The sequence below is a fragment of the Marmota flaviventris genome, chromosome 9 (assembly GCF_047511675.1).
Source record: "Marmota flaviventris isolate mMarFla1 chromosome 9, mMarFla1.hap1, whole genome shotgun sequence".
NCBI lineage: Eukaryota > Metazoa > Chordata > Mammalia > Rodentia > Sciuridae > Marmota > Marmota flaviventris.
The window spans coordinates 17812829-17825745 of NC_092506.1; the positions used below are offsets into that span (position 1 = coordinate 17812829).

The 12917-nt window shown below is 35.4% G+C and overlaps 2 protein-coding genes across 2 annotated transcripts; both read left to right on the forward strand.

Annotated features, from left to right (window-relative positions):
• The first annotated feature begins 1380 nt into the window (after positions 1-1380).
• On the forward strand, positions 1381-2310 carry LOC114093660 (olfactory receptor 4C46-like). Its single transcript, XM_027936530.2, has one exon. It carries the CDS (start codon positions 1381-1383, stop codon positions 2308-2310), a length of 930 nt encoding a protein of 309 aa, XP_027792331.2.
• An 8808-nt stretch (positions 2311-11118) lies between these two features.
• LOC139707085 (olfactory receptor 4C46-like) lies at positions 11119-12054 on the forward strand. Its single transcript, XM_071617081.1, has one exon. The coding sequence runs from the start codon at positions 11125-11127 to the stop codon at positions 12052-12054; it is 930 nt and encodes a 309-aa protein (XP_071473182.1). The 5' UTR covers positions 11119-11124.
• The last annotated feature ends 863 nt before the right edge of the window (positions 12055-12917 follow it).

Sequence of the window (12917 nt, forward strand, 5' to 3'; positions counted from 1 at the left end):
ATTATGTATCTTTGTGTCTGCTGATGAAATTGCTTTGTATAAACTCTCTCTGAAGTAGTTCATCATAATTTATATAACATAGTATCGAATTTATAGTTAAAAGGAAGAGGAGAACAATATATGTTAAAGAACTGAAGGACAAAAAAATGAATAAAAATTGGACTAACCTGAAGTCAGACAAAGAGGTACATTCCCATAATTCCACCTACTAGGAAGCTGATGTAGGAGAATCACAATTTTAATGTCAGCCTGAGCAACATCATAAAACTCCATCTTTAAAAAGTATTTAATGATCTATTTATTCTCTTTTATACTCTGCTACTTATTAGTTAATTTTTCTGGAAGAAGATTCTAAACTCCGCTGTGCAATATAAATAAGAGTAAAGATGGATAAAAAGATAACAACATTAGCCATTCACTTTGTTGTGAGAACTAGATCAGTACATGTCTGAAAAACACTTAGAACACATGTAGAGTTCAGTTACTGTCAGTAAACATGATCAAGATTATTGCGAGCCATCTGCAAGCCCTTGCACTTTAGTTTCTGAGATGATTTCTTTACCAGTAAGAAGGATGCAACAACACTCATCATACAGATTACCTCAAGTATGAAAAGGAATTGTGCAAGCAAAGTATTGGTACTATGCCATGCATGGAATAAATATCAGTTGTTTCATAATTAGGGATTGCAAAGTTATTAGATTTATTCAACAAGTTTTATGAATTATTTTATAGCTGCTCTTTTGTACACTGGTTACATTTCTGTAAGTGTTGCCCTCATCTCTTTATATGAATTGTTACCATTACTCTTCTACACGGGGTTCTGATCTCTGGCTTCCACCCCTTATTTAACCCACTATGCTTCATCCAGGACACAAAAGGATGGTTACAAGAATAACATCTAATATTCCCTTCCTTAAGTTTCTCACCATCCTTGATTCCTATTCTCAATTAGCTCTCATGTTTCTCCATTTCTTAAGGAAAACAGGGCAACATTCTTTAGTTATACTTTGATGGCAGTTACATTCTGTTCCTACCTTGCTTTGGGGGTTTAAATGACACTATGAGTGAAAACTATTAATTCAATTTAAGCTCTGAGTCATTTCAGAAAATTAGAGATACTCAGCCTCTTGCCTTGTGTGTTCACAAAATTTTCTCACATATATAGTCTTTGCAGAATCTTTACTAGAAGGGAAAGTAATCATCATTACTCAGAACACTTTTTTTTCCACATCACTCAACAATATAAATGCAAAAATCTCCACATCAATTCTCTCTACTCAATAGAATCTACACATTATTTATTTATGAGAAGGGAGAAGTTTAATTCAAGTTTGTATTTGTTTTTCAGGCAGTGCGATTCACTTTCACTTGAAATACATGGAGAATAGGAATAATGTGACAGAGTTTGTTCTTCTGGGGCTTACTGAGAATCCAAAGTTGCAGAAAATTGTATTTGTTATGTTCTTGCTCATATACATCATCTGTATGGTAGGAAATATGCTCATTGTAATCACCATCACCACCAGTTCATTGTTGGGGTCCCCCATGTACTTTTTTCTGGCCTATCTCTCCTTTATTGATGCCTGCTATGCCTCTGTCAATACCCTTAAGCCAATGGTAGATTCACTCCAAAAAAAGAAAACCATCTTGTTCTATGCGTGCATAATGCAAATCTTTGGGGAACATTTCTTTGGAGGTGCAGAGGTCATTCTGCTTACAGTGATGGCCTATGACCGTTATGTAGCCATCTGCAAGCCCTTGCACTATACAACCATCATGAACCGGAAAGTATGTCGCCTATTAGTGGGAGTGTCATGGGTGGGAGGTTTTCTCCATGCAATCATCCAGATCCTCTTCATCTTACCACTACCCTTCTGTGGCCCTAATGTCATTGATCACTTTATGTGTGACCTGAACCCTTTGCTCAAACTGGCCTGCACTGATACCCACACTCTGGGGCTATTCGTTGCTGCCAACAGTGGGTTCATCTGCCTGTTAAACTTCCTCCTGCTGCTCATCTCCTATGTGGTCATCCTGCGCTCCCTGAGGACCCACAGCCTGGAGGGTAGGCGCAAAGCCCTGTCCACCTGTGTCTCGCATATCACAGTGGTCATCCTGTTCTTTGTTCCCTGCATATTTGTGTACATGAGACCTGCAGCTACTTTACCCATTGATAAAGCAGTTGCTGTATTCTACACTATGATTACTCCTATGTTAAATCCCTTAATCTATACCTTGAGAAATACTCAGATGAAAAATACCATTAGGAAATTGTTTAGCAGCAAAGCCATTTCAAGTGACAAATGAATGTGCCTCAGGTCCAATATTAATTTAACTGAAGAAAGGATCAAAAGACATATTGAATAATCTCATCAAGAATACATAAACGATACACAAAAAAATACTGTCATTTATAAATTCTTCATTGAGGCAGCTATACATGGGTGCAAAATAGTGGAGAAAACCAAAGCCAGGACAACTCTCTCATATTTGTAAAATTCTTCTGACTTGGGGCTTTGTATTTCTAGCTGTATGCATGCATATGCATTCATAGGCTATACTTCTAATGAAAATAAAAAATAAATAATTACAAATATTGGTATTGGGCAATAATCTCTATAATATTTGTAAGATATATACACTGCTGCTATGGTTTGGATTCAAGGTCCACCCCCAAAGCGCCTGTTAATATAGAAATAATAGAGGTACATGATTAGACCATGAAAGCTGTGAACTGATCAGTGTATCCTAGTTTGAATGGACTGACCGGGTGGAAACTGGATGCAGGAGGAGCATGGTTGGAGGTCACTGATATTGTGCCCTGGAAGGGTGCATCTTCCCTGCAGCTTCTTCTCCCCATCTCCTTCCCACCCTGCCCTTAGCTGAGCTTTCCTCCCATGGGCTGTTCCTACATGATGTGCTGCCTTGGGCACAGAACAATAAAGTCAGGTATCCATGGACTGAGACCTCTGAAACCATGAGTCCTCAGTGTAAACTTTTCTCCCTCTCAGGTGTTATTGTCACATATTCTGCTCATAGCAATGTTAAAGCTGACTAAGACAACTTCTATTATCTCCATTTACCTGTGATGATACTGGCAAAATGATGAAGCTATCAATGGAGATATATTGATGCTCCAATAATCAGAATGTTTCTGATTTTCCAGATCATACTCTTTAACTCTTATGATACACTTCCAGATTATGATGAGAAAAAGGTCACTCTAGTTGCCATGTCTCAGAAAAACTGTGCTAGGTGCATTGCATATATTAAGTGATTATGACTAATAATCTAACAGCTTTAATACCTATTATTAATTTACACAGCATAACTGATGTTCATATGTTTCTAGTAGACTATGGTTTGTAGGATTTTAGAGCTTGAATACACATAGAACATTTAATATTTGTATGGTCAATAAAATAAATTCAACAGTATTTCTAAATTTCCTTGTGATCTTCAGAAGGGTTCTGTAGAATTATTAATCAAATAAAATAGTTGAATATCAGACGTGAAATCTATTTACTAAATACATAGCTATGATCCATAAAGTTCTTGCTTGCTAGCTAACAATAGTCTCTTGGACATACCAAACAAATTCTGACACCCAATAAATATAGAATGATAAAATAACATAAATAAATTAAGTGAAATACATAGTAGGGAAAGAGTAACAGAGACAAGGGAAATTTTTTCTACCTTCATCTCATTTAGACTCTGAGGAGAATCCCAGAGAGAACTCTAAGAGGAGACACATGGTATATTTACTTTCATTTAAAAAGAGGAATGAGAAAGAATTTGAAAATGTGTTTCTCAGAAAATGAAAACATATTTCATTTTAATATCCCTCGACAAGATTTCATTCTCTTATGTGTAAGGAGATATTTATGATTTTTCTCTTATATTATGGTCACATTTTATAAATAAATGCTATTTGTAAACTTAAGTAGCTCTGCTTACACAAAAAAAGCAGTGTTAGAAATATTTTACACTTAGCCAGGTGCGGTGGCACATGCCTGTAATCCCAGTGGCTTGGGAAACTGAGGCAAGACAGATCATGAGTTCAAAGCCAGCCTCAGCAACAGTGAAGCACTAAGCAATTTAGGGAGACCCTGTCTCTAAATAAAATACAAAAAAGGTCTAGAGATGTGGCTCAGTGTTTTATCACTTAATTCTAAATTCTTGTCTCATGCAGGTTTGAGTGCCCCCGAGAACAATCCCCAATGTGTGTGTGTGTGTGTGTGTGTGCGTGTGTGTGTGTGTGTACCACGTAATTCTACATTCTTGCCTCACATAGGTTTGAGCCAAAGGATATTGATATTTTGGAAGTTTTGCAGGTGGATAAATAGATACTTACCTTTATCCTTCACAGAACCAAAGATATATTGAAAGACTTGAAGGAGGATGTAGAACATTACATCTTAGAGTTATAAATAGTAAAATGGAAAGGGTGTTATGAAAGCTTAATGGAGTAACACCAAAGATCTGAAGAGGATGGTCAGGAAAGTATTTCAAGATGTAAACACATCAAAACTGATACTCGTGGAATAGAATGGATCAGTAAAGAGACAAGAAATTGAGCCAAAGCATTCCTAGGACAGGTAATAGCCAACAAGTGTCAGGAGGCATAAAAGACCATGTAAGAAAACTAATCAACCCCATATGGTTGTGATTATTAAATGACCTATTAGTGAAGTGATTATTTATTGAAACCCCCTGGTGTTAGCCACTAAGCTAATAGGGTTACACACTAACTTATTATAAGGGTGAATTAGGACTCCTTAGTCTGGAGAGATAAACATAAGCAAGATCACAAAGGCTCCCATCTCCCATAATCCTGTCAAACCCTAATGGAGAGGGCCATGGAGAAAATATTAAAAGTACTTTTAAGCTAGTGAGTGACATAGTTAGATTTGAGTTTTACAATGAAAACTCAAGTTACAGTAACTGAAATAGCATGACAGAGACGAGATTAGCAGCAGGATAAGATTGACTATCCTAATGATGAGAGTGTGAAAGACTGTGGATTCTGCTGTAGAGAAAGCACAGTGGACTGCCGAATCCATCTCAAATCCCCTCTTACAAGGCCTGAGTACCAAAGACCCAGCTAGTGAGAGTCTGGAATGCTAGCAGTTCACAGCCCTAATCTTTTCTGGGTAATTTCACTAAAGAAATGGGAAGCTGCAGCCCAGGGATTATGCCCCCCAATACACACACACACACACACACACACACACACACAGGCCCCAAGTGCACAATAAAAGACTATCATAGGACTATGACAGTTGGGTTCCTGCCTTCATGTGAAGTCAGCCATGCAGTACAGTGAACGGTTCAGAGCTGCCGAGTTTCCCAGCTGAAGCCAGACTTCATGTGACACAATGCACTCCCCTTCCCCACCTCACCAGCTTCCCTAAGTCCTTGCCTCCACATGTCCCCTTCATAAAAATTGTCACCTCTGATTCTGCATCTAGAACACAAACTGATATGGAAAGAGAGGAAATAGTTCCTCCAAGGTTTACAAGTTATAAAAAATGAAATAACTGCATAATGTAGCATGATTTGTCATTTAAGACCTACTTGACCACCCTAGGAAGGTCCAGAAGACATACATTTAATCACTAGGATGAGTAACCAATTTCTGAAGGCAGCCCTGATGTCCTTGAAGAGTTCTGTGATTGTTCTTCCCTTTTGGTTGAGACCCTACAATGGGAATTATGGTCCTTGAAGTGGGAAATAGAAATGTAAACCTGTTACCACCAAAGATCTACTTTAGTAATTAAGGAGAGATAAAGGCATTCCCAGGAAAACTATTATCAAACAAACACAATAACACATGATGGTAAGGATGTGGAGAAAAAAAATTTACATACTCTTGTTGGGAACATAAGTTAATACACTCACCATGGAAAACATCATGGAGGTTCCTCAAAAGACTCTAAGTAGAACTTTCAAATAATCAAGCTATCTCACTCCTAGATACATATCAAAAGGAAACTGGATAGGAAAGATAGTGGAATGATCCTGACATAAATTTCCTACGTTCATATATGAATATACCACAGTCAATCTCTACCTGATGTACAATCACAAGACCGGATCCTAATTAGAAAAAGATGTACTCTGAGTTTGTATAAATAATTCAAATTTTAAAAGTTAATAAAATTTCATAAAAGGAAAAGTATTAAAAAGTGTTATCTGATCTACACATTGGCTTGCTATAATTGACAACATTACTTCTGGTGAATGAAAATGTATTATGTGGCAAATTTTTAAAGTTGAGAAAAATTATGATGATGTCAGTTAATCCGGAATACTAAGAAAGATTAAATAAAGGATGATATAAAGGCAATAAAAGGAAATTAAGTCAGCATACAAAGAGAAACCTGCATTTCCATGTTTACTACATCACAATTAACAATAGCTATGACAAAGAATTAGCCTAGTTGCCCATCAACAGATGAAAACAGAAGTTATGGTACATATACAGAAGAATAAAATCCTGTTTTCTACAATAAAATGGATAAAAGTGTGTGGAAATCATTATGTTGAATGAAATAAACAGGTACAGAAGAGACAAGTACCATAGATCTCACTCATATGAGAAATAAAAAAAAAAATGTGTACCTCATAGAAGTTGAGGGTACAATGGTGGTTACCAAAGACCAGGGAAGGAAGGTAGGGGGCAGGTGACAGAGATATAGTGATCAATGGATACTGAGTTACAGTTAGAGAGAAATGAGAAGTTTGAGTGAGTATAGTTAACAATAATTTTCTGCACATTTTAAAAAGCTGGAAAAAAATTATTTTGAGGATTTATGCCATAGGAGAATGCTAAATTTTTAAGACTTAAATATGTCTTAACAGCTTTAAATTTTATGCAATGTGTATATATATATATATATATATATATATATATATATGCATCAAAACTTAACATGGTATACCATTAATAAGTACAATGTGTATAATTTTCTGTAAAATTTTAAAATAAATGTAAAATAAGCAAATAAACAAAAATAAAAGATAGAAGACTTAGAATGGACTTTTCTCCAAAGACATAATGATGGTCAACATCTATATAAAAAGGTGCTTTCTACAATAATAATTAGGGAAAATGCATATCAAAATTACAATGAGATATTCAATCTGAAAGAATGAGAATTATTAAAACAACAAAAAAGATAACAGTGGCAAGCTTAAGGGAAAATGTGTCTCTGTTGATTGAAATGTAAATCAATTCATCCTCTACGGAACAGTATGGATATTCCTTTAAAACTTTCAAAAAGTAAAGCTACACATTATCAAGATAATACTAATACTCAAAGGAATTGAAATCCAAACCAAAATCGTATGTGCATTCTCAAGTCCATTATATGCTACTCATAGTATGCAAGAAAGGGAAGAAACCTAAATTTCAGTTGGCAGATGACTAGAAAAGAGTTTGTGATGTATGCATGTAACGACTTATTCTTCAGCCATCATTAAAAGGACAATCCTGCCATTTCCAACAACATGGATGAACTCAGAGGACATGATATTAAAAAAAAAAATGTTAGAATAAAATGCAAAGGTGACATGACCCTATTTATAGGATAAATCTAAAATAGTCTAACTCATAGAGCAGAGGATGAAACAGCTTCATGAGGTGGAGAAGGGGGACATGGGAGATGTTAGTCAACACATCTGGCTTGAGTTGCACAGCATGAATAATTTCTAGAGGTTTACACACCATAGTGCTGATATTGTCAATACTGTCTGTATGCATTACATTTTTCTAAGATGGTAGATCTTGTGTGATGTACTTATCACAATAATAATTATAAACAAGAAGTTGGGAGCACATTTTCAAATGAGATCAGATATGTTATTGGAGAACTTTATAGCATAGAGTATGATGACAGTTTCAAATGGGTATATGTATCCCCTAACACATAAAATCACATATTTTATGTGTGTACAGTTTTTTGTATGTGAACTATGCCTCAAAGAAGTGGTTTTAAGAAATAAAAAATCAATGCAAAGAGGGTGTGAACTGTGGAGGAGAGGATATAAAAGAATGTACAGGCTTTGAGAAAATTATATGTGTGTTTTTATACATTATGTATATAACAAAAGTCCTACAATATGTTGAAAATATTTTGAAATATACAAAAAGAAAGCCAAAACCAATATATTTTCATTATATATAGAAATATCACAAAAGATGACATACCAATGTTCAAAAGAATTTGAAAAAAAAAGTGTGCATCCTTGGTAATCAAAAATTTCAAGTTGAACATCATAATAATTTACAACTATTATCTTCTAAAATGACCAAATGAAAAATAATTAGCAATACCAAGTGACAAAGTGTAGAAAGACTGGAACTCTCTTCCTGTGTTTTAAATATCTCTCCAAATTTTCATGCTTCCTAGTAATCCACACTGACCATCCCATGAGCCCAGGGACAACTGCAATTTAGTGCCTTCTGGGATTCTGGCTATTTCCAAAATACAATGAAAATTAGAAAAAGCAGGTTTTTGATCTAAGTGCTTTAAAATAGCTGCCACAACATTTAGGCCTTTAGTGCTGTACTTATCAAGTAATAGAGAATGGGTTTTCAGAAATGGTTTAAAACTGTTAAGATAGAAGCATCTCTGTGACACGTATCATCAGGGAGCCTGCACCACTGGTCCCCAGGATGGACTTAGGCCACCATGCTATTCAGCTTTCCTAGCAACCTAGGTTCAGACAGGGAGATGTAAGTCTCACTTGTTTATGTTCTAAGTGCAGAGAATATGACCTGTACTCTAGAGTGGGTGACACACAAACATACTGCCAAGATTACTCACTTCTAAAACGAAGCTTTCCAACATGGGATAACTAATTCCTGGGAGAGGATGAACAACTACAAGCAAGGTACCTGAGTTTCTATGGGAACCTCTTTAAATATCCTGATAGTGTGAGATGAAAATATTCCTTGTTGTCATCAGTATTTCTAGAGCAAGCCTCATGGATGGAATGACTCACTGAAATGTGTCTCTTCTGCACTTCCTACATCCTGCTCTAATGCACGAGAAACAGGTAATGGGGGTCATTTATCCATAATAGTGAATCAAATGAATTTATTCTAAATTCAAACCTTGGGATTTCTTTGAAATCGCTTTAGGCTTTGGTGAGCACAAAGATTGAGACTTATAAAAACATTCCCTTAAAACCGGTTTATTTGAAATTGAATTATCTGAGTAGTTTTCTTTTTAACACCTTCTTATGTTTCATACTCAAAGATGCTTACTGTAAGAGGAATTCATTTGAACTTGCATTTGTGCCTGAACACACCAAAATGTCACTAAAATAACCTAGAACTGCAAAAGGTAGGCTTTCAACACTGGTAATACTTATTAAATATTGTTAGTTTTCATACACACTCAGCTTTGCCTTTCTATATTTGTCAAATGCAGTTATAGAAAATCTCATCCTTACCCCAAATTTTCAAATGAGTAAAAAAAAAAATGTTATTAACCTTATTTAACATTGAACAATTTGATATATGCAACATTTTACAAGAACCAACTAACACCAGTGACAAGATAGCTCACTTAATAACCAAGATTCATCTTGAAAAGAAAAACAAAATTTAAATAAATCTCTCACACAGAGAAGACCTAAATATGGATATTAATGGACACAAATCATCACTTGTTAGTTCAAACGCAGGGAAGTAGGACTGTTTATGGCATCAACTACTATGGATAATATAGATCTCTCTAGCTCATTTAAAAGTAAAAAAAAAAAAAAATTGGAAATAATTCTTCCTCAGTTTTTGCAGGGTCAAAAGTTTCTCTGAGTCTTTTCTCAAAATGTCAATTCTGCTTCTCTGATGAGTTCATGCACAGTTATAAAAGTAGCCAGAAGTTCCTATATGTAACCCCAGCACCATGGTGGATCTGTTCATGTAACAATTAATTCTCATAACAAATGAGGAGGTAGGGTTGTTATTCTCAGTTTATAATCTTGATGTAGGAGTGCAAAGTGGCAGGAAATGCACACAAGTAAGAGAATCTGCAACAAGAATCTATAAAATCGCTTAAAACACATGAAATGTTCAGAAAGCTTTAGCTAACATTACCATTGTTTTTAGAACAATAAACATTAGTCTCTGACATTATTTCCTTACCTATTAAATTTATAAAACAAACCCAACCCCAAAGGTTATTCTATTAACATGTGTGTATAGTACCTGGTGCCTTATAATACATAAAATGCACATTAAATATTCAATATTACTACTATATAGTTAAAAGTTTTATCAAGTATTCTAGATTATTATATAGTATCCCTTATATATTTTCATCATTCTTTAGACACACACACACACACACACAAATTTAGTTGTAGATGGACACAATGCCTTTATTTTGTTTATTTATTTTTATGTTGTGCTGAGGATAGAGCCCAGTGCCTCACATGTGTAAGGCAAGCTCTCTACAACTGAGTACAGCCCTAGCCCCTGATTTCAATCATTCTTTATACCATCTATTATGAGTATTTTACCTGTGTGTCCTGTCTCCAGCTTTCACTCACTACTAAACCTCACTCTACTACATCCAGAACATACAAAGTCCTTTGTGATAATAGTAGCTAAGATTCTCCCTTCTTCAAATTCCTTGTCACCCTTCTATCCATTCTATATTACATTTTATCATTCTCCATTTGCTAACAATAAAAAGCAAAATTCTTTACCTGTGTTAAGATATCTATTACATCCATCTTTTACCTCTCTTTTTTGGGCTAAGCTGCTACAATGTGTGTAATCTCTTATGTCAATCCAGGCTTTGACTCATTTCAGAAAATTAATATACTCAGATGCAGATCACCTAGTGTGTTCACAAAAGTTCTTCATCTATACAATATTTTCAAAAATTCTGCATAGGAGGGAATTTGAATAATTTTAACAATTCAGAGTTCTTTGTTCTACTTGAAGAAATAAAAAATACATGCAAAGAAAAACAATAAAACATAAGATCCCATGACTCCATAGAATTCAGGCACATATTATTTACTAGAATGGAGAAGTTTAATTAACCCAATGTTGTATCAATATTTTCAGGATATGTAATTAACTTTAGCATGAAGTTCATGGAGAATAAGAACAATGTGACAGAGTTTGTTCTTCTGGGACTTACCGAAAACCCTAAGATGCAGAAAATTATATTTGTTGTGTTTTTGTTCATCTACATCATCTCTGTGGTAGGAAATTTGGTCATTGTTATAACCATCACTATGAGCTCACTCTTGGGATCCCCCATGTACTTTTTCCTGGCCCATCTCTCATTTATTGATGCCTGCTATGCCTCTGTAAATACACCTAAACTGATTAGAGATTCACTTCATGAAAAGAAGACTATCCTTTTCAATGGATGCATGGCCCAAGTCTTTGGGGAGCATTTCTTTGCAGGTGCAGAGGTCATCCTGCTTACTGTGATGGCTTATGACCGCTATGTAGCCATCTGCAAACCCTTGCACTATGTAACCATCATGAACTGGAGAGTGTGTGCCCTGCTAGTGGGAGTGTCCTGGATGGGAGGCTTTCTCCATGCAACCATCCAGATCCTCTTCATCTTCCAACTACCCTTCTGTGGCCCTAATGTCATTGATCACTTTATGTGTGATCTGAACCCATTGCTCAATCTGGCCTGCACTGATATTCACACTCTGGGGCTCTTTGTTGCTGCTAACAGTGGGTTAATCTGCTCATTAAACTTCCTCCTCCTGCTGGTCTCCTATGTGGTCATCCTGCATTCCCTGAGAAACCACAGCTTGGAGGGTAGGCGCAAAGCCCTGTCCACCTGTGTCTCCCACATCACAGTGGTTGTCCTGTTCTTTGTTCCCTGCGTATTTGTGTACCTGAGACCTGCAGTTAATTTATCTATTGATAAAGCAATTGCTGTATTCTATACTATGATAACTCCCATGGTAAATCCCTTTATCTACACTTTCAGAAATGCTCAGATGAAAGATGCTATTAGGAAGTTATTTATCAGTAAAGCTATTTCAGATGATAAATGAATGTGCCTAAAACCCAGCAGTGATTCAGCTGAGGAGAATATGCAGACAATTTGGAACACATCAGCAAAATATAATTATAAGACAAATATTTTAAAAATTGTTATTCAGAAACTTTTCATTGAGAAAGTAGAAATTGGTTAAAAAATTGGAGTCAATCTAACTTAGAACCATGTCATGTATGTTTGAAAACTTTTACTAACTCTGGGCCTGGTTTTCCAACTTTATCCATGTATATGGATTCATAGGTTTTTCCTCTAAGAAAAAAAAAAATAGAAAGAATGTTGGTGATGAGCAATAATCACTATAACTATCAATACAGTTAAGCTCTGCTATTTTACCTGTATGGCATTTTACTTATAGGACACTGACAGAAAGAAGAAATTATCAATATACAACAGATATACTGATGATCTAGTAACCAAAATATCACTGATATTTCAGATGATTTGTTTAACTCCTATCATATGCTATCAGATAACATGAGAAAAAGTTCCAATAATGGTACTAGACAGCATTTTTGAGAAAAGACTATGCTTTGCATATCACAATTCTCACGGACTATCTATAACCAAAAATTACATAATTTTCATTCATATATCTCATAATTTTATGTATCAGAATCTATGAGCATGTGTTTCCAGAAATATTATGGTATCTAAGTTCTTTGGGGGCAATGAACAATTGGACATTTATTACCCTCTTGAACATAAGAAAGATTCAACAATGTTCCTAAATTTTCTTTTAGACATTGGAACTAATGCAATTATAGGCTAATAGCCCATCAGAAGGAGTGAATCAAATAAAGAACACTTGAATGTTGAACACGGACTCCTAGTCACTAAAGGTACAGCTATAATCCATAA

What these genes read in the sequence shown, in the direction of transcription:
- LOC139707085 (XM_071617081.1), top strand. Translation starts at nt 11,125, where the DNA reads ATGGAGAATAAGAACAATGTGACAGAGTTTGTTCTTCTGGGACTTACC.
- LOC114093660 (XM_027936530.2), top strand. Translation starts at nt 1,381, where the DNA reads ATGGAGAATAGGAATAATGTGACAGAGTTTGTTCTTCTGGGGCTTACT.